At 35.6% G+C, this 24,682-nt stretch overlaps 1 protein-coding gene across 2 annotated transcripts; it reads right to left on the bottom strand.

The window, feature by feature from the left end:
- Window positions 1-4,468: 4,468 nt before the first annotated feature.
- LOC109099741 (V-set and transmembrane domain-containing protein 4-like) lies at window positions 4,469-14,726 on the bottom strand. 2 transcript variants are annotated; one of them, XM_019113264.2, is made up of 8 exons: window positions 14,388-14,718; window positions 12,274-12,672; window positions 7,590-7,643; window positions 6,898-7,005; window positions 6,089-6,122; window positions 5,888-6,006; window positions 5,738-5,802; window positions 4,469-5,622 (listed from the first exon to the last, which is right to left on the bottom strand). In XM_019113264.2, the coding sequence occupies exons 1-8, from the start codon at window positions 14,437-14,439 to the stop codon at window positions 5,509-5,511; spliced, it is 945 nt and encodes a 314-aa protein (XP_018968809.1). In that variant the 5' UTR covers window positions 14,440-14,718; the 3' UTR covers window positions 4,469-5,508. The 2 variants fall into 2 exon arrangements, with proteins under 2 accessions (XP_018968809.1, XP_042623022.1); XM_042767088.1 differs by lacking the exon at window positions 6,898-7,005 and having other exon boundaries at window positions 14,388-14,726.
- Between the last annotated feature and the right edge of the window lie 9,956 nt (window positions 14,727-24,682).

Here is a 24,682-nt window from a genome sequence, read left to right as displayed (position 1 = left end):
CAAATTGCTTGTGTGGGAAAGGTGATCTAAGGGCTGCTTGGATGTTTCAGAGTTTCCTCGCACACGGCTGCTTCACACTTACACAGACACGCACGGATCTGCTTTCTGCTTCTGAAATGATGGGACACGGGAGATTTGTGACGACTGGGAAATGAAGCTCGCTGGCAACAGCTGATGAAGAGACAGAAAACAGAAACTTGAGTTTCATGTTGGTACTTGCCAGGGAGTTGTTATGTCTTTGCAAAATTCGCTGAAAGTTTTTCATCCACCAGAAAAAGGACAGATATTTTAAAAAAGTAAAGCTTCACGATGAGCATCAGTCTGCACTAAATGCAAGATAAGTATTGGTAAACAGAGTCATACGCCAAATTTACTGTTAAAAACTCATGAACGTTCAATTTAAAAAACAAAAACAAAAAGTAAAAGCCCATGCCTGGCCAAAAAGCAATGCAATTTATGTTCCATATAACAAAGGGAAAAAAAATAAAAAATTAATGCTTAGGGTTAGAGCAGGGGTCACCAACCTTTTTATGCCCAAGACCTCGGCTTTTATGAAAGACAAGTCGAGATCTATTAAAGAATTGCTAGAAAAAGACAGCCTAGAGTGTGCTTCCAGTTTGAGGCCTCTTATGCAGTAATTAGTGATGCATCAATGTGTTGTTGTTTTTTTCACAAGCAAACTGTCTGATTTCAATATAATAGTTGCCAATTTTTTTTTTGTTTATTTGCTTTATAACAAGCAAACTGGCCTTAAATGAAAATCTGTAGCCACTTGAAATGAGAGGCATTCACTGCATTTTTAGTCATCATTAGAGAGTTTTGTTTAAATATGAGCTTTATTAATATAATTATTTAATATTTTTCTTTAGTGATCCTTGGCATTTTTCCAGGTATTTCCCATCAATACTTCTAGAATAGGAAGTAGAAAAGTTTCCTATTCTTAAAAACTACAATGCACTACTATAAAACTAAAACACTACCACGGAGGAAGAGAGACACATGCATGTATTTGAATGATTTATTTCGGAGAGCATCTGCAGTTGTTTGGAGAGGCTCTGTGTTGAACACATCCTCAGCACATGCTATTACAGCATCTGTCTGTGTTACTGTATTACTCAGATCTTCATGTCCACCATGTGCTGCTGTAATGTCACTTGCAGGATTATCCTCACCTCATATAATAACACATAACTGACTTCAGGTTTTATGAATTCTTCATTCCCCTTGCTAGTAAACAGTAGATCTCTTTTGGCACGGATTGAACTCTCACTTGTATTATTATCCAGTAATCTTTCTAATAGGAAAGTATGAAGGTGTGTTCTCTGGAAAACTGGCAAATGGAAGTTTGTTTGAATCAAGGATGTGGTTTTTGCTCCGTTTTTTTTGTTTTTAGGACATGTGCAGACCTCAGCTGACCTACTTCATAAGCGTTTACCTGGAAGACATTCAAAGAATCTTGTCTGAGACTCATCCGACGGTCAAGAAATAGAAACCTTTCTTTTTAAACCGTGTCTGCTTTTAGTCTAATGTTTCACTGGCTTCGGCGTGTCTCCTCAGGTTTATTTTAGGTTTATTAAGGGCATGTTAAAGCAACACAAGCTATGTTTTCTTTCCTCGTTTGGTGAAATATTTAAGGTGACTCATGACTGTTACAGATTTCAACAAACTCTTGTAGTGTTGGGTGTAAATCTGCAGTTTTAACACAGTTTGGCTAATTTTTTTTCGTTAGGTGCATGTGTTAAAGCAACACTATGTAAACTTTGGCACTATAAACAGAACTGCACGCATCCCGCGGAAGAACATTCTAACCGGAGCTACTTGATTCACGCAGGTATATGTTACTCTGCAGCGGTGACGACCCGAACAGGCTACAATAGTCCAAAAATAATCACTTATTATAAATGTACCGAAGTGATTTGGGATAAGACAAAAAGGCGATTTGGTAGATTAATTTATGATGTACTTTCTCATTATATACATTTTGCAAATTTTGAACACACAGAATAAGTTGCATAGTGTTGGTTTAAAGGAATAGTTCACCCTCAGTAAAACAGTAAAGAAGTTTTTACCTGAAACCATGGTTCTTAAAATTTAAATGCAAGCAGCTACCATCCATCCATTGATAGTAAATAAAAGTATATCAGGCAATATAAAATGAATACCCATGGCTCCTGGCGATATATTGAGGTCTTGATCGTTCTGTGCAAGAAACTGAACATTATTTACAACATAATCGAGCCTCTGGACAAAGGCAAGTCCGATTCTTTTCCGCGAACTGATTCATTCGGACACTTCGTTTCAATAAACTGGTTCAAATAACTGATTCACCAGTTTGTTTACATAATGATGTAACATATATGCAATTATATTATTAAAGCACCCACTAATGTGAAAGGTTCGGTTCACGGATGCTCATCTCAGCGGCGCATCGGTCCGAGTCGAACTGTTTCCTCAGTTCAGTGACTGACTGAATGATTCATTCATCACAGGATCAGATACACCGCTATTTTGGCTCATTTCCATCTGAGTTTGTTTTTTGTAGATCTGTGCTGCTCGAACTGCAAACTGTTTCAGATGCTTCAGTCCGATTTGGTTCACTACTTCGCTAAAAAGAACCGGTTCAAATGAATGATTCGTTCGTAAACCGGACATCACCGGACCGTTTGCCTAAAGCTCTGGATTACAGTTAATAATGTTGCAAATAATGTTCGGTTTCTCACACAGACCGATCGTTTAGCTTTATAACACCTCAATATATCCATGGGTATTCATTTTTTTTGTTGCCTGATATGCTTTTTTGACTCTCAATAAAGTGCCGGTTTCCATATGGCTTACATTTTATGAATGGTTTCAGCTATGAATCTTCGTCTACTGTTCTACTGAAGAAAAAAGTCACATCTTGGATGGTCTGACGGACAGTAGCTACATTAAAGGGATACTCCACCCCAAAATGAAAATTTTGTCATTAATCACTTACCCCCATATCGTTCCAAACCCGTAAGAGCTCCGTTCATCTTTGGAACACTATTTAAGATATTTTGAATGAAAACCGGGAGGCTTGTGACTGTCCCATAGACTGCCAAATAAATAACAGTGTCAAGGTTCATAAAAGGTATGAAAGTCGTCGTCAGAATACTTCATCTGCCATCAGACGTGCAATCTGGGTTATATGAAGTGACGGGAACACTTTTTGTAAGTGAAGACAAAATAACGTCTTTATTCAATAATTTCTTTGTCAACGGTCTCCTCTGTGTCTCTCCATATCACCGTATGCTGCGTATGCTCTTCTGTGTCATCCATGCCACAAGGCAGTCTATGGGACAGTCACAGGCCTCCCGGTTTTCATCCAAAATATCTTAAATTGTGTTCCGAAGACGAACAGAGCTTTTACGGGTTTGGAACGACATGGTGGTGAGTGATTAATGACAACATTTTCATTTTGGGGTGGAGTATCCCTTTAACAGCACATTTAAATTTTCGGGTGACAGTTGACAAGAACATTAAGAGATAAATGTAAAGAATGAAATATCATGACTTGACTGTACTGCTTCATCTTTTTTGATTTACTACTGTATTAAAATGAAAGCACTGCAGATAGGTATTTCTCCACCCTGCTTTCTAGCATGGTGCCTCTTTCATTTTCCGAATAAGCATCGACCTCAGAACACAAACACATGTGAAACTTTCCGAACCCTCACAGAAAATGAACACGATTCTTTTTTAGAGTCAGAATTAGGACATTACAGTTGGAAGTAAAGTACACAGTAAAAACAGTCAGGTTTAGTCATGTTCTTTCACATCAGAATGTTTATATGAAACAGAAGAGAAAAACAGTATATTTTTGGCATTTGTTGAGTATAGAGTCTCTGTACGTCATTCACAGATGGTTCTTGTTAGTGGTGAAGGCAGTGGGCTCTCAGGACCCTTTACAATTCACAGTTAAAGAACTTTCTTACACATGGAAAGTCTGTGATAGTGTCAAAAACCCTTTAAGTGAGAGATTGTTTCTTATTTAATCATATAGAGGCAGACAGACACTGAAAGGTCAGATCAGTGGTGCCTGTCTGTTCCAGATATGGATACGCCCTAATATTTCATTAGCTTCCCATGATTAAATCCAAAACGTTTTTCCATTAAAACAGGTCATAACATTCAAACAAACAGGCTTGAGCAATTCGTCAGATTTAAATGAATTTTCCTGGTTCCTGAGCTTCTGTGGCCTGCTTTCCTTTTTTACAAAAATGATTCAGTCTTGTGAAAACAAACAAACATAAAACACATTAACAGTAATGTTATACACTGCAGAGAAATTATTTTCTTACTCAGCATTTTAGTCTTGTTTCCAGTATAAATATCTAAAAATTGTTAAATCAAGATACATTTACTTGAGAAGCAAAATGACTGAAAATGCAGCAAGTTAATCCTTAAAAAAAACTCTAGTTTCCCCTTTTTGAATAAAATTTATTTCTCTGATCCCATTGGCAGATACTTTTTCTTATTTTAAGCTTAAACTCAGTTAATTTTCACATATTTCTCAATAAATAAGACTTAATATCTTATGTCATTTTGCTTAGGTTGTAAGAATGTTAAGATATTATTAGTGGTAAACAAGACAAAAATACTAAGTAAGAAAATCATTGTGCACTGGAAAAAATGTTAAAATACTGTTTCAAAAGCCACAATATTTACATCATATTTAACATTTTTACATGTTAACTTGAGTCTAGTGTGATAAATTGACTTATTAGCTTATCTATTCAAAGTTATATGAACTTTTTGTTTACAATAATTTATAAAGCATTTAAACTCCATAATTTGAGCAGAAGACCAGCGAGGTTAACATAAAGGGATGAGATGTACAGTAACTATTCACACAAGTACTGTTAAATGGAAAAACATTTGGTGTTGGTAATGCATAAATAAATTCATCCATCTAGAAAAGTAGACCCATCACTAAACGGATGGTTTACAGCTCAAATAATGCAGAATAATTAATACAAGCTTAAACACATCAAGCGCAGGCCACAGAAGCTGTTCGTAAAAATGAATTTGTATTGAACCCAGAACATTCCTGGGAAGATTTCCATGTTTTTTTTTTTTTTTTTTTTTTTTTTTTTTTTTGAAAATATATTTGTGCAAAATGTCCTCATATAAATTATTAGTTTATTAACAGATGCAACTCGTGGCAAATTCAAATGGATAATTTTTGTTGGTGTTTACCTTTAGATAATGTTTTGCAAAAGTTGTTTCTTGAGACTGGTTGGATGCTGTATCTATGTGCCTTTTAGTTACAGTTTGCAGGTTTCGGATAACAATAATTAGCTGTGCATTTATTTATTTTAATTTTTTTTTGTCACAGATAAAATGTCAGCATAGAAAGTAAAGAATATATATACACAATATGTACAGTTCACTTAAGGTTGCATGTATAAAATATCAGAAAAATGGCGACAAATAAAATCAGTATTGTGTTATTATAAATAAAGCTTTCTGCAAGAAAATATAGTGCTACTCGAAGAGTATCTGAGCGTACACTGTTCCCGTCTTTGCAGTTTTGGCTTTAGGCAGCGGCTTCATCAGTTCAAGCTCAGCGTATGTTAGACTCTCCTCTGCAATTTTGGGCTGTTGGTTCGGGACAACAGTAGAGTTACAGCTCTCATAAAACTATTAAATACAACAACTGGCAGTTGTGCAGGACAACTAACAAATTACTGTGTATTTCTTTCAAGTAACTTACCAAAACCACTTTTCTGGGTTGAGGTTTTAAAAGCTTCGGCTTTCGCATTTTGTCTGCAATAGGGGCTGAGATGGAACATGTTAGTGATTAAACTACTTCAGAAATAAGGTATGGTGACATATAGAGGTCATTTTGGGAATGTTACTCTACCTTTAGCCGGTATCTCTGGCGGCACGTCTGGCTCCACACTTTTATTTTTCTTGTACTTTCTCACCTTCTTGGGAAGAGCCGGAGAGAGACTGACGACACTAGTGACCGTCTCGCCTGAACTGGACACACATGAACATGCTTTCAGTTTGTGAAGGAGGTTATCCTCCTCGTCTACATTTATAATTTTTCATGTTTTCTCACCTGTTCTGTGGACTCTTGACCAAATGATAGTTTTCTATCAAAAAGGGGCATATGGAAAAATGTTGATGAGCAGACTTTATAATTAAGATCATTAGAAGCGCATCATTAACATGCACATTCAAGGAATAGTTCATCCAAAAATGAAAACACAAGATGTAGATGAGTTTGTTTCTTCATGGGAACAGGTTTGGAGAAATGTAGCATTGCATCACTTGCTCACCAATGGATGCTCTTCAGTGAATGGGTGCCGTCAGAATGAGAGTCCAAACAGCAGATAAAAACCACTCCAGTCCATCAATGCACGTCTTGCAAAGCCAAAAGCTTCATGTTTGTAAGAAACAAACCAGCATTAAGATGTTTTTAACTAAAATACAAGTCCATAATCCTTAATAACACTTCCTCCAGTGAAAAGGTCCATCTCCTGTTGTCTCTCATGACAAAATCCACTCACATATTTGTTTAGAGCTGTTGCTTGATCTGTGCAGATTTCTCTCCTGATTCAGACCAGACCTTGCTTTCTTACAAATATGCAGCTTTTCACTTCTCAAGACAGTAACCGATATACTGGAGTGCTGTGGATTACTTGTGGATTATTGTGATGTTTTTATCAGCTGTTTGGACTCTCATTCTGACGGCACCCATTCACTGCAGAGCATTCATTGCTGAGACACTGATGCAATGCTACATTTCTCCAAATCTGATGAAGAAACAAACTCATCTAAACTCATCAGCAAATTTTCATTTTTGAGGTACACTATTACTTTAATTGTCATCAGACCATTTTATATAAACAGTAGCAAGAATCATACCTTTTAATCGTCTCTTCCTCTGCAGATACTGACAGCTCAAAGCTATAGTGAACATACACATGCACAAAAGCCCAACACAACACACCAGCACAGCACACAGATACACATCTGAAACACAAGACAAATACACTTAATGAAACTGAAATACATGCATACTGCATGTTCACTCTGAATAAATACTGATTATCCATACCCTGGCAAAAAAGAATAAAAATTATAAAAGGATTAAATAACTAAAAATTTCACCTAAAATTTAAATTCTGTCATCATTTACCCACCCTCCACTTGTTCCAGACCTGTATCAGTTTTTTTCTTCTGTTGAACACAAACGAAGATATTTTGAAAAATGTTAGTATCGGAACCGTTGATGGGCACCATTGACTTCCATAGTAAGAAAAAAATGAATACTACGGAAGTCAATGGTGCTCATCAACTGTTCCGATACTAACATTTTTCAAAATATCTTCTTTTGTGTTCAACAGAAGAAAGAAACTCAGTAGAGGGTGAGTAAATGATGACAAAATATTAATTCTTAAAGTGAACTACTACTTTAATTTTTCGGTGAACTATACCTTTAAGAAAACCTGTAATTCCTTCAGTTTCTGTTAGACCTATCACTGCATCTGAAAGTGTTTGGTAACACGTTTTTGTTGGTCCAAGACAATATGGTTGAACACAGTTCCGTGGCTTACCTTCAAACAGACTCCACAGTTCCTCCTTTGGTTTGCTGGCTGGGAGAACATGGACTGTGAGAGGAAGAAGAGAGAATTGCACACTCATCACTGTGGCTCCAGACCCTCGTAATTACATGGCATATGCAGTTAAATCAAGTAAATTGCAGGGGTAGTATTGTGTGGGATGACAGCAGTGAGGCTTTCCCTCTCTCTGGATATGGCCCTGGCTAACACCCACTGTGATGCCCTGAAATACCCATAACCACAGCAGCTGACGAAAAGGCTAGCTGGCCCAACAAACACAGCCACCTCGGCTACTGAAGAAGTTTAACTGCCTATTTGGGTGTGCAACCGACCACTAAAGAGCGAATTTGACTCACTTGAATTAAATGAGTTGAATTGATCCAGTTCGTTCAGTCAGAAGTGTAAGTGTAAGTTAAGCAATAAAACAGGAAAGAAAAGCTTATTGTTACGAAACAGATGAATGTGAATCTGACAACATTATATTATATTGGTTGTTGTACATATCGTGGGAGTTCATAAATGAAATGTCCGGTTGCGTTTGAAAATAACGTAACACCTACACTAAACCCAACCCTAAACCTAACTGAGAGTGTTAACATCAGCAAACGAGAGACAAAAATGCATTTGCTGAAACCACCATGCCACTTTATCTTGCTTCTACAAGTCTTTGAGCTCTTTTATTGTGACTCGTGTTTCACTGGACTCGTACCGGAATGCGTTCTTATTAACCACACTGTAAATGTCTTCTGCTTTTTCTGCTTGCACATGCACTACTGTTTATTTCTCTGTTCATGGCTCCTGCAAAAATGTGCTTATTTTTGGAGCTGTTGCTCATGCCTGACCGAACTGGGGAGGGACAAAAGCTCTATTGAGTCATATGGCTCAAAAAAAGAGCCAGATACAAAATCTTCAGTGGTTTACTGAAGGCTTCTGTCACTGAACAGGATGCCAAAAGTCATTTGTTGAGGACCTCACAGACACATGAATAGAGATGCATGTTTCAATAGAGCAGCTGCATCAGTTGACATATTAATGATTTCACTGCACCACCACAGTGCATTCAACGAAGAACAGAATGTATGGAAATGTATAAAAAGTAGGGAATTTAAAGTGAACGACATTTTCTTCTGTCGTTGCAATATGAATGATCACACAAACTTGCATAAGTGATACACAGAGAAAGCCTTCAATAAAAGCTTTTTTGATTCACAGCACATTCTTACAAGACAAGAGTCATACAAAACATCACCCTACAGCTTCGTCAATTCCACAAACATGGCCACTATCCGCTGCTTTCTCTGTGCTACTGTGTATTTAGATCTGCACCACATCCTCCCTCACACGGCAGAGATGCTCAATGGTTCTCCTCACAAACACTGTCAGTGGAAAATGTGATCATGTTTTATGGAAAGAAAGTTTTGAGCTTTGTGGTATAGCTTGGTTTTGAGATTACATTACTTATCTCATTGGTTGGACGACCTGCAGTAAAATGAGGAGCACACATTCTTATCTAAATTGAGCTGTAAGTCATGTTTAGTTATGTTTATGCTGCAACTTGAGTATATAATCATTCCCTACTAAATAATTAGTGACAGTAAGGTCTAGTAATTAGTTCAGCCAGTTAGAGTCTAGGATATCTGTGCATACAGTAGTTACTGGATTTCCTTCTGTGTGTCACGTCATCATTATACTGTATGGCTTTTCATTCACCTTTTTTAAAGCAAACCTCATTTTAAAGTTAACATGAAATCAAAATGGATCCTGTTTACTTAATGCAAGCTCTAGGTCTTATTTATCATATGCTGCAAAAAATAATTTGTTAACTTAAATAAAAAAAGCATTTGTAATATTTTACTGAAATAGAACTTTTTTCCTCTGTAGCTGACGTCATGAATCTCTCTTACTTTTCAACACCTCATTCTTTTCAGTTTTTCCAATCAAATCAGTTCCTGATGGATAAAATATCGTTTCACTCACCAAATTACGGCAGTAACAGTGTTTCATGTTTCATTCATTTTAATACCTTTTATATATATATATATATATATATATATATATATATATATATATATATATTCATTTTAATACCTTTTGAAAATTTAGAGCTTTTTCTGCACCTTCGAAAATGAAGACCCCATGAAACGGCTTGACAAGCACCATGTTCTTTCATATTTCTGAAATAGGAAGTTTGAGTGGCACTTACCAGTTGCTTTTAGTTTGCTATTTTATCTTGCTTCTACAAGTCTTTGAGCTCGTTTGCCGTGACTCGTGCTTCACATCACATGTGCAGTACTATACCGGGTGCGCTATTGAGCAAGTTTACCAAGTCAGAAATGGCAAATATATTGAGCTGATAATATTAGTTTATAAGTTTACAAATCATGCACTATGGTAAAAGCATTTTGAGGCCATATTGTGCCAGGAACCACACAAATATATGTTCTTAATAATTGCTAATCTGCACTGTAATTATAATTTGTGTAAAAAGGAATGCAAGTTGTTGCCATTTTACTGCCACCAGTGTTCATTTCAACTAGAAAGGGTAGTGAATTGTATTTATAGGTAGGCCTACATATTGTACAAAAATATAGATAAAGGCACATTTTTCCAATGTCCACCTAAAGGGAAAGACTGTAAATTTCAAGTGTTTTGCTAAAAGTGAACTTTTGTAGATGTTAGGCACTCATATGTAGCAGGTCTCAAAGTTATAACACATGGACTAAAAACCACAAACATCCAATTTTGATTTGGTGATGTCTTTAAGTAGGCCAGGCGACGCCCACCCACAGCGAACTCTGGCGCCCTTTTTTGGGAAACTCTGATTTAGTGAGCGTCTCTGACCCCATTTTTCTCTTTCTGCTTTGCTGTAAACCCTTCCACACATATGGGCTTATTTTGTCTTGGATCCAGAGAGAGACAGTCTCTGTGCCGCTCGCGTGTCTGTCTGTCTGTACAGTAAGTTAGTAAAGGAAAACTGCGCTCTGCAGCCAGTGTCAATAGCGTTTGGCTGTCGCAATGCCAGAGTTCACTTTGTTTTCAACTCAACTCAGACTGCCAGACAGATATATAGCGCATAAATATTAGATCACATTTCCACATGCTTTTAATGGAAAATCTAACACATACAATGCTGAAGTTTCTTGACATCTGTTGCTTATGCGGTGAGAATTTTGTCAGATGTTTCAAACCTCGAGATAATTTAAGAGTGTAGATGAGAGAAACTTTTAACAAACAGTCACTAACAACCACGGTCAGACATGAGATTTTCCATATGCCATTATTGCTTTTTTATGCATTATAAAATCAAGATTTCACATTGGTTATGTAAATAGTATGAAAAAAACGAAGCTTTTCAAATATGAAAAACATAAAATTATGTACAGAAAGCGAGCAAAGAATGTTCCCCGTTACTGAAACGTTCAATAACTCAACACTCAAATGTTTTAACAGCAAAAAGCAATGGAACAAAGAATTAACATTATCACATTATCACTGAATATAGTCTAGCTTGAGTTTAAGCTCTCTCAAACAACACATTATAATCACTGAAGCTGCATACACTGTGAAATTAATCTCTTTCTTCATCTGTACATCTGCACTTTGTTGTTTATGATGAAAAAAAAAATATTCACGAGAGAGCAGAATTCACGCACTGAACAAAACTAGGTTATGCCACAATTATGATTATTTTTGTCCCAGTATCTTGAATTTGAGAGGCATTTTTGTTTATTTTGGTGGCATTTTTGCCCAAAAACAGGGGGTAAGTTTCCAACCCTGTACACAACAGCATATGGACAAACATCGGAGCTACGTAGGGGTTATTTTTTATATTAAAACATTTTAATGCCTTTTGAAAAATATAAATTTAGACCTCCAAAAACCTCCAAAACTGAGGACCCCATGAAATTGTTTGAAAAGCACCATGGTCCTTGATGTGTTGCTGTATTATTGAAATAGGAAGTTTGAGCGGCACATACTTTAGGACTCTTCCTTTATCAGTTGCTTTTAGTTACTTCACATCCATGCACTATGATCTTCTAAGCCCAGCCTCATTGGAGAAATGTGCCCGTGTCAATGAACGTGAATTTGACAACTTAACACAAAGAGGTTAATGTTGTATAGCATTTGAAAACAATGTAGCACCAACACTAAACTTAAACAATAATATTAACAAAAGCAAATGTGAGATACAAACTGATGCAACCATGCAATTTCATGTTGCTTCTACGAGTCTTTGAGCTCTTTTATCATGGTTCATACCCGAGCGCTTCATATCACAAGTGCAGTGCTGTACCGGTTGCGCTACCGAGCAAGTTTACTACATCAGAAAAGCCAAACAAATGGAGCTGCTTATGTGATGCAAAGGTCAAAATGTAATAGTTTACAAATCATGCACTGTGGGAAAAGCATTTTGAGGATATAACATATTATTGTGCTAGGAACCACACAAATATAAGTTTTTAATAATCTGTAATCTGCACCATAATCATAATTTGTGTGAAAATGTATAAATGCTGTTGGTTCCTTTACTGCCACCAGTGTTCATCTCAGCTGAAAACTGTAGTAAATTGTATCTATAGGTATGTTTTGTCTTAAATTTAAGGGACATATTTGGTGGCATTTTTGGTCCAATGTCCAGTTAATTTCTGACCCTTCTCACAACAACATATGGACAAACCTCTGAGCTGCGTGGACGCCGTGCTGTTGGTCGAAGCTTTCCATCGTTCCTGATGCTTCTTGAACTCCTGGACCCTGCAGCTGTAAAGACCCCTGTCCTGTCTGCTGATGTTCATGATGAGGAGGTTGTATATCTTGCCCTGTTTCACCACTGTCAGTTTCATTTTGGGCTTGCAGAAGCTCTTGGTGTAGTTTCCGTAGAACTTGGCTCTCCGCATGTTCACCCGCGCCACCAGCAGCTCCTCTCCTCCTGACTCCGGCTGAAACGTCCAGCGCACCACAGGCAGACTCGCCGACCGCCGCCGCTGGGTCACCTGACAGGACAGGGTGATGTTTTCCCCCTCAGCCACCACAGTGAACGGAGAGGGTGTGACTGTGACATTGATAGCTGAGCACACATCTGTAGTCAGAATATATGAAGCAAATAAATCATTTATTCACAGAGCAATGCACCATTTAAAGGAATACATCCCCCCGAAATAAAAATTTGCTGAAAATTTATTCATGAGTTTATTTATTCATGGGAACAGATTTGGAGAAATTGATGGACTGGAGTGCTGTGGATTACTTGTGGATTATTGTGATGTTTTTATCAGCTGTTTGGACTCTCATTCTGACGGCACCCATTCACTGCAGAGCATCCATTGCTGAGACACTGATGCAGTGCTACATTTCTCCAAATCTGTTGAAGAAACAAACTCTTCTACATCCTGGACAGCCTGAGGATGAGTATATTCAATTCATATTTAATAAAAACGAATTCTAACTGAATATTTTTTTTTTTCTTTTAAACACAAGTAATTTTTTATTTAGTGTCTCAGCTGTGTAAGCCAGCAATTTGTTTGCAGACTTTTAAAGAGAACTGTAAAGCAATGCTTGCTGGGAAATTAAAAGTGAGAGTCTTTCCAGACCCTCTTGCTGCTCCTTAATGAGTTTTTGACAGGCCATCTGGAGAACATTACTTGGGTGGATCTCAAACAGACGTCCCCATAAATTGTCTGGCTCTTTATTACATTAAAATGGTATATTTATCAATTGTAATACATATATCATATAGACATCTTAAGCAGTAGATCAACATATTAGAATGATTTCTGAAGCTCATGTGACACTGAAGACTGGAGAAATTATGCTGAAAATTCAGCTTTGATCACAGGAATAAATTACATTTTAAAGTATATTACAATAGAAATCAGTTATTTTAAATTTTAATAATATTTCACAATATTGCTGTTTATACTGTATTTATTTTTGATAAAATTTAATAAAATATCTTAACAAAATTATTACATAAAAGCAGAATATATTCATACATACATGCATATATATATATATATATATATATATATATATATATATATATATATATATATATATATATGTGTGTGTGTGTGTGTGTATACATTTGAATGTATATTTATAAAATCAAACGTATAGTTATGAATCTGAATGGATGTTCATTTAAATATGTAGAAATAAAGCCTGAATGTAAAGTAGATATAAAAATTTATATATATATATATATATATATATATATATATATATATATATATATATATATATATATATATATATATATATATATATATATATAAACTAAATTAGTATCTATAGTATATATATTAGTATGTATACACTAGTATGTATTACTAAAAAGTAAAATCTAATTCTACCAAAACTGTCACAATTAAAATTTTCAATTAGCTGTATGCATTTTTAAAGGAATCAAACAACCTGGTGTGGCATTTCTTTCTGTGAGGATGTTGTGCTATTTGTAAACTCAAAGTGACAGCATGTATACAAATACAGACAGAAATAGGATTTCAGTTGCATACATTGAGGATATTCCTTATATACTAGTGAAGGAGTCAGAAACCACAACTTGCTCGTAGCCAGAGACAAAAAGGGAATTACCAGGAAAAAAGACAAACAATAGAAACAGGCACTGCACATACTGTATATCAGCTTGACTGAATGAACTTTATATTCAAACTCTTAAAATAAAAAAGAAACAGGCATTAAAAACGTCACTGACGTGCAACACCTAGACTGAGATTTTCCAGCTACACCGAATAACATCACAGTTAAAATGAAATTCAGACAGATTGCACTTACTTCCTAAGAGGAGGTTAGTCAGGAGAGCTGTTAGCACTGCAGAGATCTTCATTCTCCAGTCTGATGGGCTCCATGCAACTCCAGTTCAATCTCTTCACAAAAACTGAATTCCTCTACTCTTTTTTCTCTCTCTCTCCTTCTCCTCTGTGTAACCTGAGACAGGACACTCAGCTCTGTTTTTACTTAGTCTACACCCTCTCTCCTCCCCCTTCGTATAGGACTACACACTATACTGTACGTCAGAAGGCTGAAATGATTTTTTTGTCCGGTCCGGTTGAAGACTATCAGCTATAAATGAGGTTTATTGCCAGAGAAACACTTCAAAGTGTGCATCTTGTGTGCTTATATGCAGTTAAATACAATGGACAAAAAATGTTGTAGTTTACTCAGAAATTCTCAGATATGTGTTGGCATTATATATTTTGTCTGCTCCTGGTCCGTTAACAGGTTCACTCAGTGGGTTGTAGTTGATCTGGCTTCAGGGTCCAGCAGAAGTAAATGTATTTGTTTACCATATTCTGGTTCTTGAGACTGACAGCCATTGTTTTTCAGCTGATGTAGTAGAGACAGATGTGAAACTGCAGGAAAGGACTGACTGCCCTCATCTGGATAAAGTGTGACATTGCATGATATAGAAGGGTTAAAAGGTTGAGAACACATTGAAATCCTGAGAGATTCAAATAATAATAATAATAATAATAATAATAATATAAAAAATAAATACATACGTTTTAGGATTTATGAAAAAAAGGAAATATATATATATATTAGACAGATAGATAATGATTATATTGTATATGTATTATACATGTAAATTTAGAGTAAAGATAAAGCAGATAGCTCTCAAAAAATAATATTTAGGGTGAAAAATTACTGATAGTGTAGATAAAGCACGAGAGAGAGAAAGATAGAGACGGATGCATTTTAATAAAGATTAATGACTAAATCAGATTCGGTACTCACACACAACAGATAAATAAAGTAAGGAAAACATGCATGATCAAAGACAACAAATGGATTCTAAATGAAAAGACAAGCTGGTTTAAATCTTCTATGCTCTTGATTCAAACAGTATATTTTATTATGTTACAATTAATTAATATATAGCTCCGGGTACAGTATATTTATTATTCACATTTAAGCAGGTATGGCCTCATGAAGGCACAGCAATGGCACCAATCTGCTGATTTTACAATCATTTGTTTTATAGGAATAAACTGGTCACCATTTAATAAATAAAACTGTATCAAATTGCCATAGAATGACAAAGAACTGTAATAATTCATCCTCAGAAGACATTTCATTCCCTCCTGCTCTCCATATCAATGATCCTTAAAAACAGAGATCATCATTTTATGAGATTCACATTCAAATCATTCAAAAGTTTTATAACTATATAGACTATATAATGATTATAGTGATATGGCAAAGTGTAATTTGCATATAAAAATGTTCTTACCGTGGGGATGCTCTTCTTAGTGACGTGTCTTTAAAAATATCCAAGTGTTAAAAATAACGAAGATTTTGTTTGATTTGATTAAATCTAAGATTGTTCATTTTTTAAATCAGATTTATAGGAAAACACTTACCTGAGAGTTCAATGTCATGCACCTGCTTTTTGATGATGTACATTTTGATTAGCAGAAAGCAGATGGAAAAGAAAAGGCCAATTCCTGCTCCTATGACGGCATATTTGATTTCTGATGCTCAGGAAAGAAACGTGATGTGAATAGGACAGCGTTCAGATCTGAATGGGTTTTGTATGGTTTGGACTATATGTGTTTGTACCTGTTTCATCACTGGAAGAGTCTTGTGCCTTTACATGCGTCACCAACAAACAATCTGTAAGATAGAAGTCAAGTATCCTTATTCAGAATTCATCAGATTACTAATGTTGCCTTGAAGTAATATTAAGCACATGAAATCTTTTATAATGTAGTATTAAGTTTGCTTTATTCACATTAGAATCTGCTAAAAAGATTAACATAGTTTATGCATCATTTCCATTGCATAAACTATGACATAAACACATTTTTCGAATAAATTCCTCGAAGCGCATCAAAAAAGTCATGTGACTTTGTCTAAAAAGATCATGTGACTGGATAACTGAACTAACCAGAGCACCGATCTCATCACACACACCATCTCAAATATTGTTTAGTCATTGAAATGCTTAAGATGAAGTCTCTCATCAAAATGCAAGATAACATCACAGCGTTTGTTACTGCATTCCTCTGCAAGTCTTTTATTCTGAAAGAAAAAAAAGCCACAGGCTTTCATTTTATTATTGATCATTTGTCCCAGTTTCTAGGATTTTATTCTCTTGAACACGTGGGAAACAGTGCTTTATTTGCAAATGCTTTATGCAGTAGTCTAATTTTGCACATATAAGTAAAATTCACAACTTTGGGTGTAAACATATTGAACAGTTTTATTAACTAATGTTAAATGTTGATAAATACTGTAACTGTCACGATACGCTGTTTAGGAAGCACACAGGAGGCATTGTGTAAACGTAAACAGTCTTTAATCCACGGAACACATGGGAAATCCACACAACAGGCGCTGGAACAAACACTGAACACAAAGGCATCGACTTAAATACAAGGGATGATTGAGGAAACACAGGTGCATGGGATCAGTCAACTAATTGGGACACGGAACACATGGGGAGGGAAAACACAACAAAACCAGTCCAGGGGCGTGACAGTAACAACCGTACTGCTCATTTTTAGTTAATGCTGATAGGACTTTATTGCTAAGTATTCCAATTTTTTTTATTATTATTATTATTTATTTTTTTACATATTTACGCGTACAGAGCCAGATTACTAACAGCTTGCATCAGTGCAAACCCTCTTTAAAAAAAACGACTGTCAGGATTTACTAAAGACGTGCAGTGAGAAATTAGCGTTGAAAAGGCCTTTTCTGATCTTATTGCATATGCATTTGTAGGAGTTTCCCTTTCAGACGCAGAACTTATGGGAGGAGAGTATTAAAATGAAAAACCCAATGTGATTTACCAAGGTTTGCGCTAGTATACTGGTATTTGCACCATTAGTTACCGCTCAGAAAAGCATGTCTTTACACATTTGCGTCTGTGTGGTTAGTTGATTACATGCACCTTGTTTTGCGCTGCTCTTGGGCAGATAGCCTTGGTCATTATGATCCAGCTGCCTCTGTGTTCTTTATTTTGCACATTGTCAGTAAATCATGCATAGAACTATAATTTTAACGCTAATTTGCCCTGTTTAGTAAACTTGGCCCCTGGCCTCAAAATTTGACTGTCTGCTTTGTTTTTAGTTTCTTTTGTCATATAGGCCTGCTTTTAGCTTCATAGCACGTCATTATTTAGTTAAATCAGGTCTCTGATCAGGTCCCTCGCTTATAGTCGAGATCTGAACGAGAGGAAGTGAGATGTTATCTGCGAACACTTCCTCTTGTTAACACATTACAGCACAGATACCTGAAAACTCCTCAAAAATGCTAACAAAAAAACAATTTTACATCTTTCAACACTTTATCTTCTAACTCTCTTCTGGCTGCGGGGGCACTCTTACAGGAATTTGAAAAAACAGTTTTAGTGTCCATTGTCGTCCTGTTTCGTCTGCTGTTTACAGCAGCTTTGAAGTACAGTTGTTGCGACTGGAATGGAATGATCCTTTTTTGTTAGCGCTGGTGTATCGGCCACCTCACCTAGTTAAAGACTTTATCAATGAATTTACTGATTTTATGGGTGATTGTTTAACAAAGTATAACAATATTCTTCTGCTAGGTGATTTTAATATGGAGTTTCTCAGTTTCATTGATTCATTTAATATAGTTCAGTGGGTGAAAGATCCTACACATACTCACGTACATACTTTGGACTTGGTTCTTTCTCACGGTTTTTCTATTACTGATACTCAGGGTTTTGATACTTTGCTCTCAGATCATATGCCTGTATTATTTACGATGCCTTTTCCTCAGCTAAGTTCGAGCATTACTCCTACTGTACAATTGACTCGTTCCTTTTCTTCCAACTTTTGTGATGACTTCACAAACACCTTTAACGAGGTGTGCTTGTCTCTGTGCTTGGAGTCATCTTTACCTGACTTGGATGCTGAACAGCATCTTAGTCTGTTAAATACTGCCTGCTCAGAGGTTTTGAATACCACTGCTCCTCTTAAACCTAAGTAGGCAAAACCAAAAACTGAACCATGGCTCAATGATAACATCCACTCTCTGAGACAAGCTTATAGAAGAGCTGAATGAAAATGGAAAAAGGACAAACTGCAAATTTCATATGAAATGCTTAAAGACTGTTTTGCTACTTTTCAGAAAGCAGTGAAGTCCGTATTTTTTAAATTTAATTGCAAAGATCATCATTGTTCTAAAGCCTTATTTTCTGTTATAAATTCGGTTTTAAATCCTCCTGTAATTGTGATTTCAAATCCCTCAGTGTCATTATGTAAAGGTTTCTTAAGGTTTTTCCGTGATAAGATTACTACTCTGAGATCTCAGCTGCAACCACTTGCTAATGTTTCACCTGAATTTTGCTGCTCTTCAGCCATATGGAGTGCTTTTGATCCAGTTTCTCTCCAGTCTCTCAAAGAAATTAGCGACCATTTGAAACCTCCTTTCTGCTCTCAGGATGTTCTCCCTCCAAATATTTTAAAACAAATTTTTGACTCAGTTGGACCTAGTTTGGTGATTTTTCTGAATAAATGTTTAGTTTCAGGGACTATACCTGATAGCCTCAAAGAAGCTACTGTGAAACCTCTTCTTAAGAAGCCTTCTCTTGATGCTAGTAATTTTAATCATTTTCAACCCATCTCAAATCTTCTGTTTATTACTAAAGCACAGGAGAAAACTGTTTATTCAGCTACAGTCTTTCCTTAGTGCAAATCATATTTTTTAAACTTTCCATTCTGGTTTTAAGCCTCTGCATAGCACAGAGTCCTTAATGATATTTTGTTGGCGACTGACTCTGGTGACTCTGTTATCCTAATTCTGTTAGACTTAACCTCAGCTTTTGATACAGTTGATCATAAAATTATTTTATCTTGACTAGAATATTTTGTGGGCATCCAGGGAACTGTTCTTAGCTGGTTCAAATCATATTTAACAAATAGAAGTTTTTCTGTCAGATTGGTTAATTTTTCTTCGTTGCCTGCTAAACTTTCCTGTGGCGTACCACAGGGTTCTATTCTCGCACCCATTATTTTTTCTTTGTATTTACTTCCTTTTGGCTCTATTTTCAGAAAGCATGGCATATCATTTCACTGCTATGCAGATGATACCCAAATTTATCTACCTTTGAAATTAAATAAACATGCTGCTCTAGAATCTCTTTTTGCATGCCTGGATGAAGTGAAAACCTGGTTCTCTCAATTTTTTTTGTTTTTGAATGAATCAAAAACTGAGGTTATAGTCTTTGGCCCCAGTGAAAATTCAGGGAGCAGAAGTATCGATCCGGACTACCTTACTTCTTTTACTTCTCCCTGTATTAAGAACCTAGGTGTCTTCTGGGATCAGAGTCTCAGATTTGATAAACAAATATTAGTTCCTGTTTTTTTCAGCTACACCTTCTCTCCAAAATTAAATCTTTTCTCTCAGTGAAAACTTTAGAGATTGCTATCCATGCGCTTATTATATCTCGCTTGGACTACTGCAACTCTCTTTATTTTGGCATTTCTAAATCTTCCATCGCTCGTCTCCAATTAATACAAAACGCTGCTGCTAAATTCCTCAAAGGACAACGTACTGTAAATTTGATTACGTTACACGTTACTCCAATTTTGGTTACCTGTGCATCTTAGAATTGAGTTCAAAATGCTTATCTATGCTTTTATATCTATAAATAATCTGTCACCGAGCTATCTATCTGATCCTCTTTATCCATACAATCCTACACGAAATCTGAGGTCTGGTGATCAAAGACTTCTCTCTGTCCCCAGATCACGGTTAAAGCATAGAGGGGATAGAGCCTTTGCAGTTGCTGGCCCTAATCTGTGAAACACTCTTCCAGCCTATATCAGATCAGCACAGTCTTTAACTGTTTTTAAATCATCCCTTAAAACCTATTTCTTTTCTATGGCTTTTAATTCATTGTGAGTTTATGGTATGAATCTGTGGGTTGTCATGTGTTCTATGTCTTTGTTCAGAACTTTGGTCAGCCGTGCTTGGTGTTTTTAAATGTGCTGTATTAATAAAACAAACTTGAAACTTATCAGATTTGTCTGTCCACACATTCATCTGTAACTGATACTTACACATTAAAGTCACACACTTGATTAAATCTAGTTTAAATCTAGATTAAAAACCCATCTCGTTAACCTGGCATACACATAACATACTATCACATTTCTTTAATTCAGAACTGTTAAATTATTGTAAGGCTGCATTAATTAGGTCAGCTGGAACCTGGAACACTTGACTGACCCCCCCGACTGAGCCTGGTTTCTTCCAAGGATTTTTCTCCATTTCTGTCACCGATGAAGTTTTGGTTCCTTGCCTCTGTCACCTTTGGCTTGATTAGTTGGGGACACTTGACTGATTGCACAGACACTACTGGAAGAGAGCTGAACTGGATGATCTGTATCTGTTTTGTATAATCAAATGCTGTTTAAATAAAGGTGACTTGATTCGACTTGATGCTACTAGAATATGTGTTGGTGTAAGTAGTTTATCCATGAAAATAATTAATTCTAACAAACTCTTGCAACCAACAGACTTCATCAAGCATCTTTCATTGTCATTCTGTCTTTAATCAAAAAAAAATAAATAAAAAATAATAATAATAATAATTTTATATTTGATGTCACATTTTTAAATACCAGTGTATTATGTGTGTTTCTGATACTGTAGATAAAGCACGAGAGAGAGAAAGATAGAGAGAGATGCATTTTAATAAAGATTAATGACTAAATCAGATTCTGTACCCAGAGATGTTCATTTTTTGTTGACTTAATTTTAAAGTCTGTTTTGTTGACTTAAGAAATATACAGTCATTTTTAATGACATAGAAATGTGGATTTAATTGTCACACACAACAGATGAATAAAGTAAGGAAAACATGCATGATCAAAGACAACAAATGGATTCTAAATGAAAAGACAAGCTGGTTTAAATCTTTTATGCTCTTGATACAAACAGTATATATTTTTTTATGTTACAATTAATGAATATATAGCTCCAAATACAGTATATATATTATTCACATTTAAGCAGGTATGGGTCAAAAAGCACAAAATGACCTCATGAAGGCACAGCAATGGCACCGATCTGCTGATTTTACAATCATTTGTTTTATAGGCCTAAACTGGTCACCATTTAATAAATAAAAGTATCAAATTGCCATAGAATGACAAAGAACTGTAATAATTCATCCTCAGAAGACATTTCATTCCCTCCTGCTCTCCACATCAATGATCCTTAAAAACAGAGGTCATCATTTTATGAGATTCACATTCAAATCAATCAAATGTTTTATAACTATATAGACTATATAATGATTATAGTGATATAGGAAAGTGTAATTTGCATATAAAAATGTTCTTACCGTGGAGATGCTCTTCTTGGTGTTGTGTCTTTAAAAATATCCAAGTGTTAAAAATAATGAAGATTTTGTTTGATTTGATTAAATCTAAGATTGTTCATTTTTTAAATCATATTTATAGAAAAACACTTACCTGAGAATTCATTGTCATGCACCTGCTTTTTGATGATGTACATTTTGATTAGCAGAAAGCAGATGGAAAAGAAAAGGCCAATTCCTGCTCCTATGACGGCGTATTTGATTTCTGATGCTCAGGAAAGAAACATGATGTGAATAGGACAGCGTTCAGATCTGAATGGGTTTTGTATGGTTTGGACTATATGTGTTTGTACCTGTTTCATCACTGGAAGAGTCTTGTGCCTTTACATGCGTCACCAACAAACAATCTGTAAGATAGAAGTCAAGTATCCTTATTCAAAATTCATCAGATTACTAATGTTGCCTTGAATTACTATTAAGCACATGAAATCTTTTAAAATGTAGTATTAAGTTTGCTATATTCACATTAGAAGTTCAGTCTGACAATTTCTCCAAAAATCTTTGATTTTGGTGATTCTTAAAATAAGGTTCCTTTTTTACATTGTTTTTTTTTTTTTTTTACATTAACTAACAACGAAAAATACTTCTAAAGCTTTATTAATCTTAGTTAATGTTAATTTCATCATTTACTTATACTTTATTAAAATCAAAAGTTGTATTTGTTAATATCATTTAATTGACCTGAGTTGAACTAACAATAGCTATCTTTCCATCCACCCACCTATTTTTATGCACATTGTGGGATATGAAAAAAAAAAAAAGGATGGAAATGCCAATATGCATTCTAAAAATGCACACACACACACACACACACACACACACACACACACACACACACACACACACACACACACACACACACACACACACACACACACACACACACACAAAAAAAACTATGTGCCCAAGTCGAATATGTATATATATATATATATATCTGCTAAAAAGTTTATGCAACATTTCCATTGCATAAACTACGACATAAACACATTTCTAGCTGGTATTAAGAACCTAGGTGTCTTCTGGGATCAGAGTCTCAAATTTGATAAACAAATAAATGCAGTTATTAGTTCCTGTTTTTTTTCAGCTACGCCTTCTCTCCAAAATTAAATCTTTCTCTCAGTGAAAACTTCAGAGATTGCTATCCATGCACTTATTATATCTCGCTTGGACTACTGCAACTCTCTTTATTTTGGCATTTCTAAATCTTCCATCGCTCGTCTCCAGTTAGTACAAAGCGCCACTGCTAAATTCCTCAAAGGACAACGTACTGTAAATTTGATCACGTTACTCCAATTTTGAAATCGTTGCATTGGTTACCTGTGCATCTTAGAATTGAGCTCAAAATTCTTCTCTATGTTTTTAAATCTATAAATAATCTGTCACCGAGCTGTCTATCTGATCAACTTTATCCATACAATCCTACACGAAATCTGAGGTCTGGTGATCAAAGACTTCTCTCTGTCCCCAGATCACGGTTAAAGCATAGAGGGGATAGAGCCTTTGCGGTTGCTGGCCCTAAGCTCTGAAACACTCTTCCAGCCTATATCAGATCAGCACAGTCTTTAACTGTTTTTAAATCATCCCTTAAAACCTATTTCTTTTCTATGGCTTTTAATTCATTGTGAGTTTATGGTATGTATCTGTGGGTTGCCATGTGTTCTGTGTCTTTGTTCAGCACTTTGGTCAGCCGTGCTTGCTGTTTTTAAATGTGCTGTATTAATAAAACAAACTTGAAACTTATCAGATTTGTCTGTCCACACATTCATCTGTAACTGATACTTACACATTAAAGTCACACACTTGATTAAATCTAGTTTAAATCTAGATTAAACACCCATCTCTTTAACCTGGCATACACATAACATACTATCACATTTCTATAATTCAAATATGTTAAATTATTGTTAGGCTGCATTAATTAGGTCAGCTGGAACCCGGAACACTTGACTGACCCCTTGACTGAAGTTTTGGTTCCTTGCCTCTGTCACCTTTGGCTTGATTAGTTGGGGACACTTGACTGATTGCACAGACACTACTGGAAGAGAGCTGAACTGGATGATCTGTATCTGTTTTGTATAATCAAGTGCTATTTAAATAAAGGTGACTTGATTCGACTTGATGCTACTAGAATATGTGTTGATGTAAGTAGTTTATCCATGAAAATAAATAATTAATTCTAACACACTCTTGCAACCAACAGACTTCATCAAGCATCTTTCATTGCCATTCTGTCTTTAATAATAATAATAAATAATAATAATAATAATAATCATTTTATATTTGATGTCACATTTTTAAATACCAATGAAAATAAATGTAGTATCCCTGCTTCCATAAATTATAAAAATGACATACCAATGGTGAAGATAAAGCAGAAGGCTGAGCAGTATCTTGCATGTTCAGACATTCTTAAGGCTTTTCATGTCTGTCGCTAGCATTTGTTTGTTTAGTGCAAACGTGCTGAAGTTCTGTTTTCAAAGATTTAACCATTTCCTGTGCATTCACCAAATGATTTCTAGATAAGATGAGCTGATGAATGTGTGCAGCTCTTGAGTGTCATTTCCATTAGGAGATCATTGTTGCTAAAAGGCAGCCAGTGGCAGTGAATTTTAAACCATAATTTCAAGATTTGTCCATTTTTATGGCCATTAAGCATCACTCTTTGTGTTATAAGTTATTAGGTTCATTTGGGGTTAAAAGCTCCACCCGACCA

The sequence above is a fragment of the Cyprinus carpio genome, chromosome A12, assembly GCF_018340385.1.
Source record: "Cyprinus carpio isolate SPL01 chromosome A12, ASM1834038v1, whole genome shotgun sequence".
NCBI classification, from domain to species: Eukaryota; Metazoa; Chordata; class Actinopteri; order Cypriniformes; family Cyprinidae; genus Cyprinus; species Cyprinus carpio.
The sequence above is the reverse complement of the archived record's forward strand: the minus strand, read 5'-3'. Positions and strand labels throughout refer to the sequence as shown.

Bases quoted from the DNA above. Each gene is read 5' to 3' on its own strand.
- LOC109099741 (XM_019113264.2), bottom strand. From the start codon at position 14,439: ATGAAGATCTCTGCAGTGCTAACAGCTCTCCTGACTAACCTCCTCTTA. The intron at 7,644-12,273 runs GTTTGTCCATAT...TTCCTCTCACAG, and splicing joins GGCGTCCACGCAGCTCAGAG to TCCATGTTCTCCCAGCCAGC. The intron at 6,007-6,088 runs GTGAGAAAACAT...ATGTGTGTCCAG, and splicing joins GTCAAGAGTCCACAGAACAG to TTCAGGCGAGACGGTCACTA.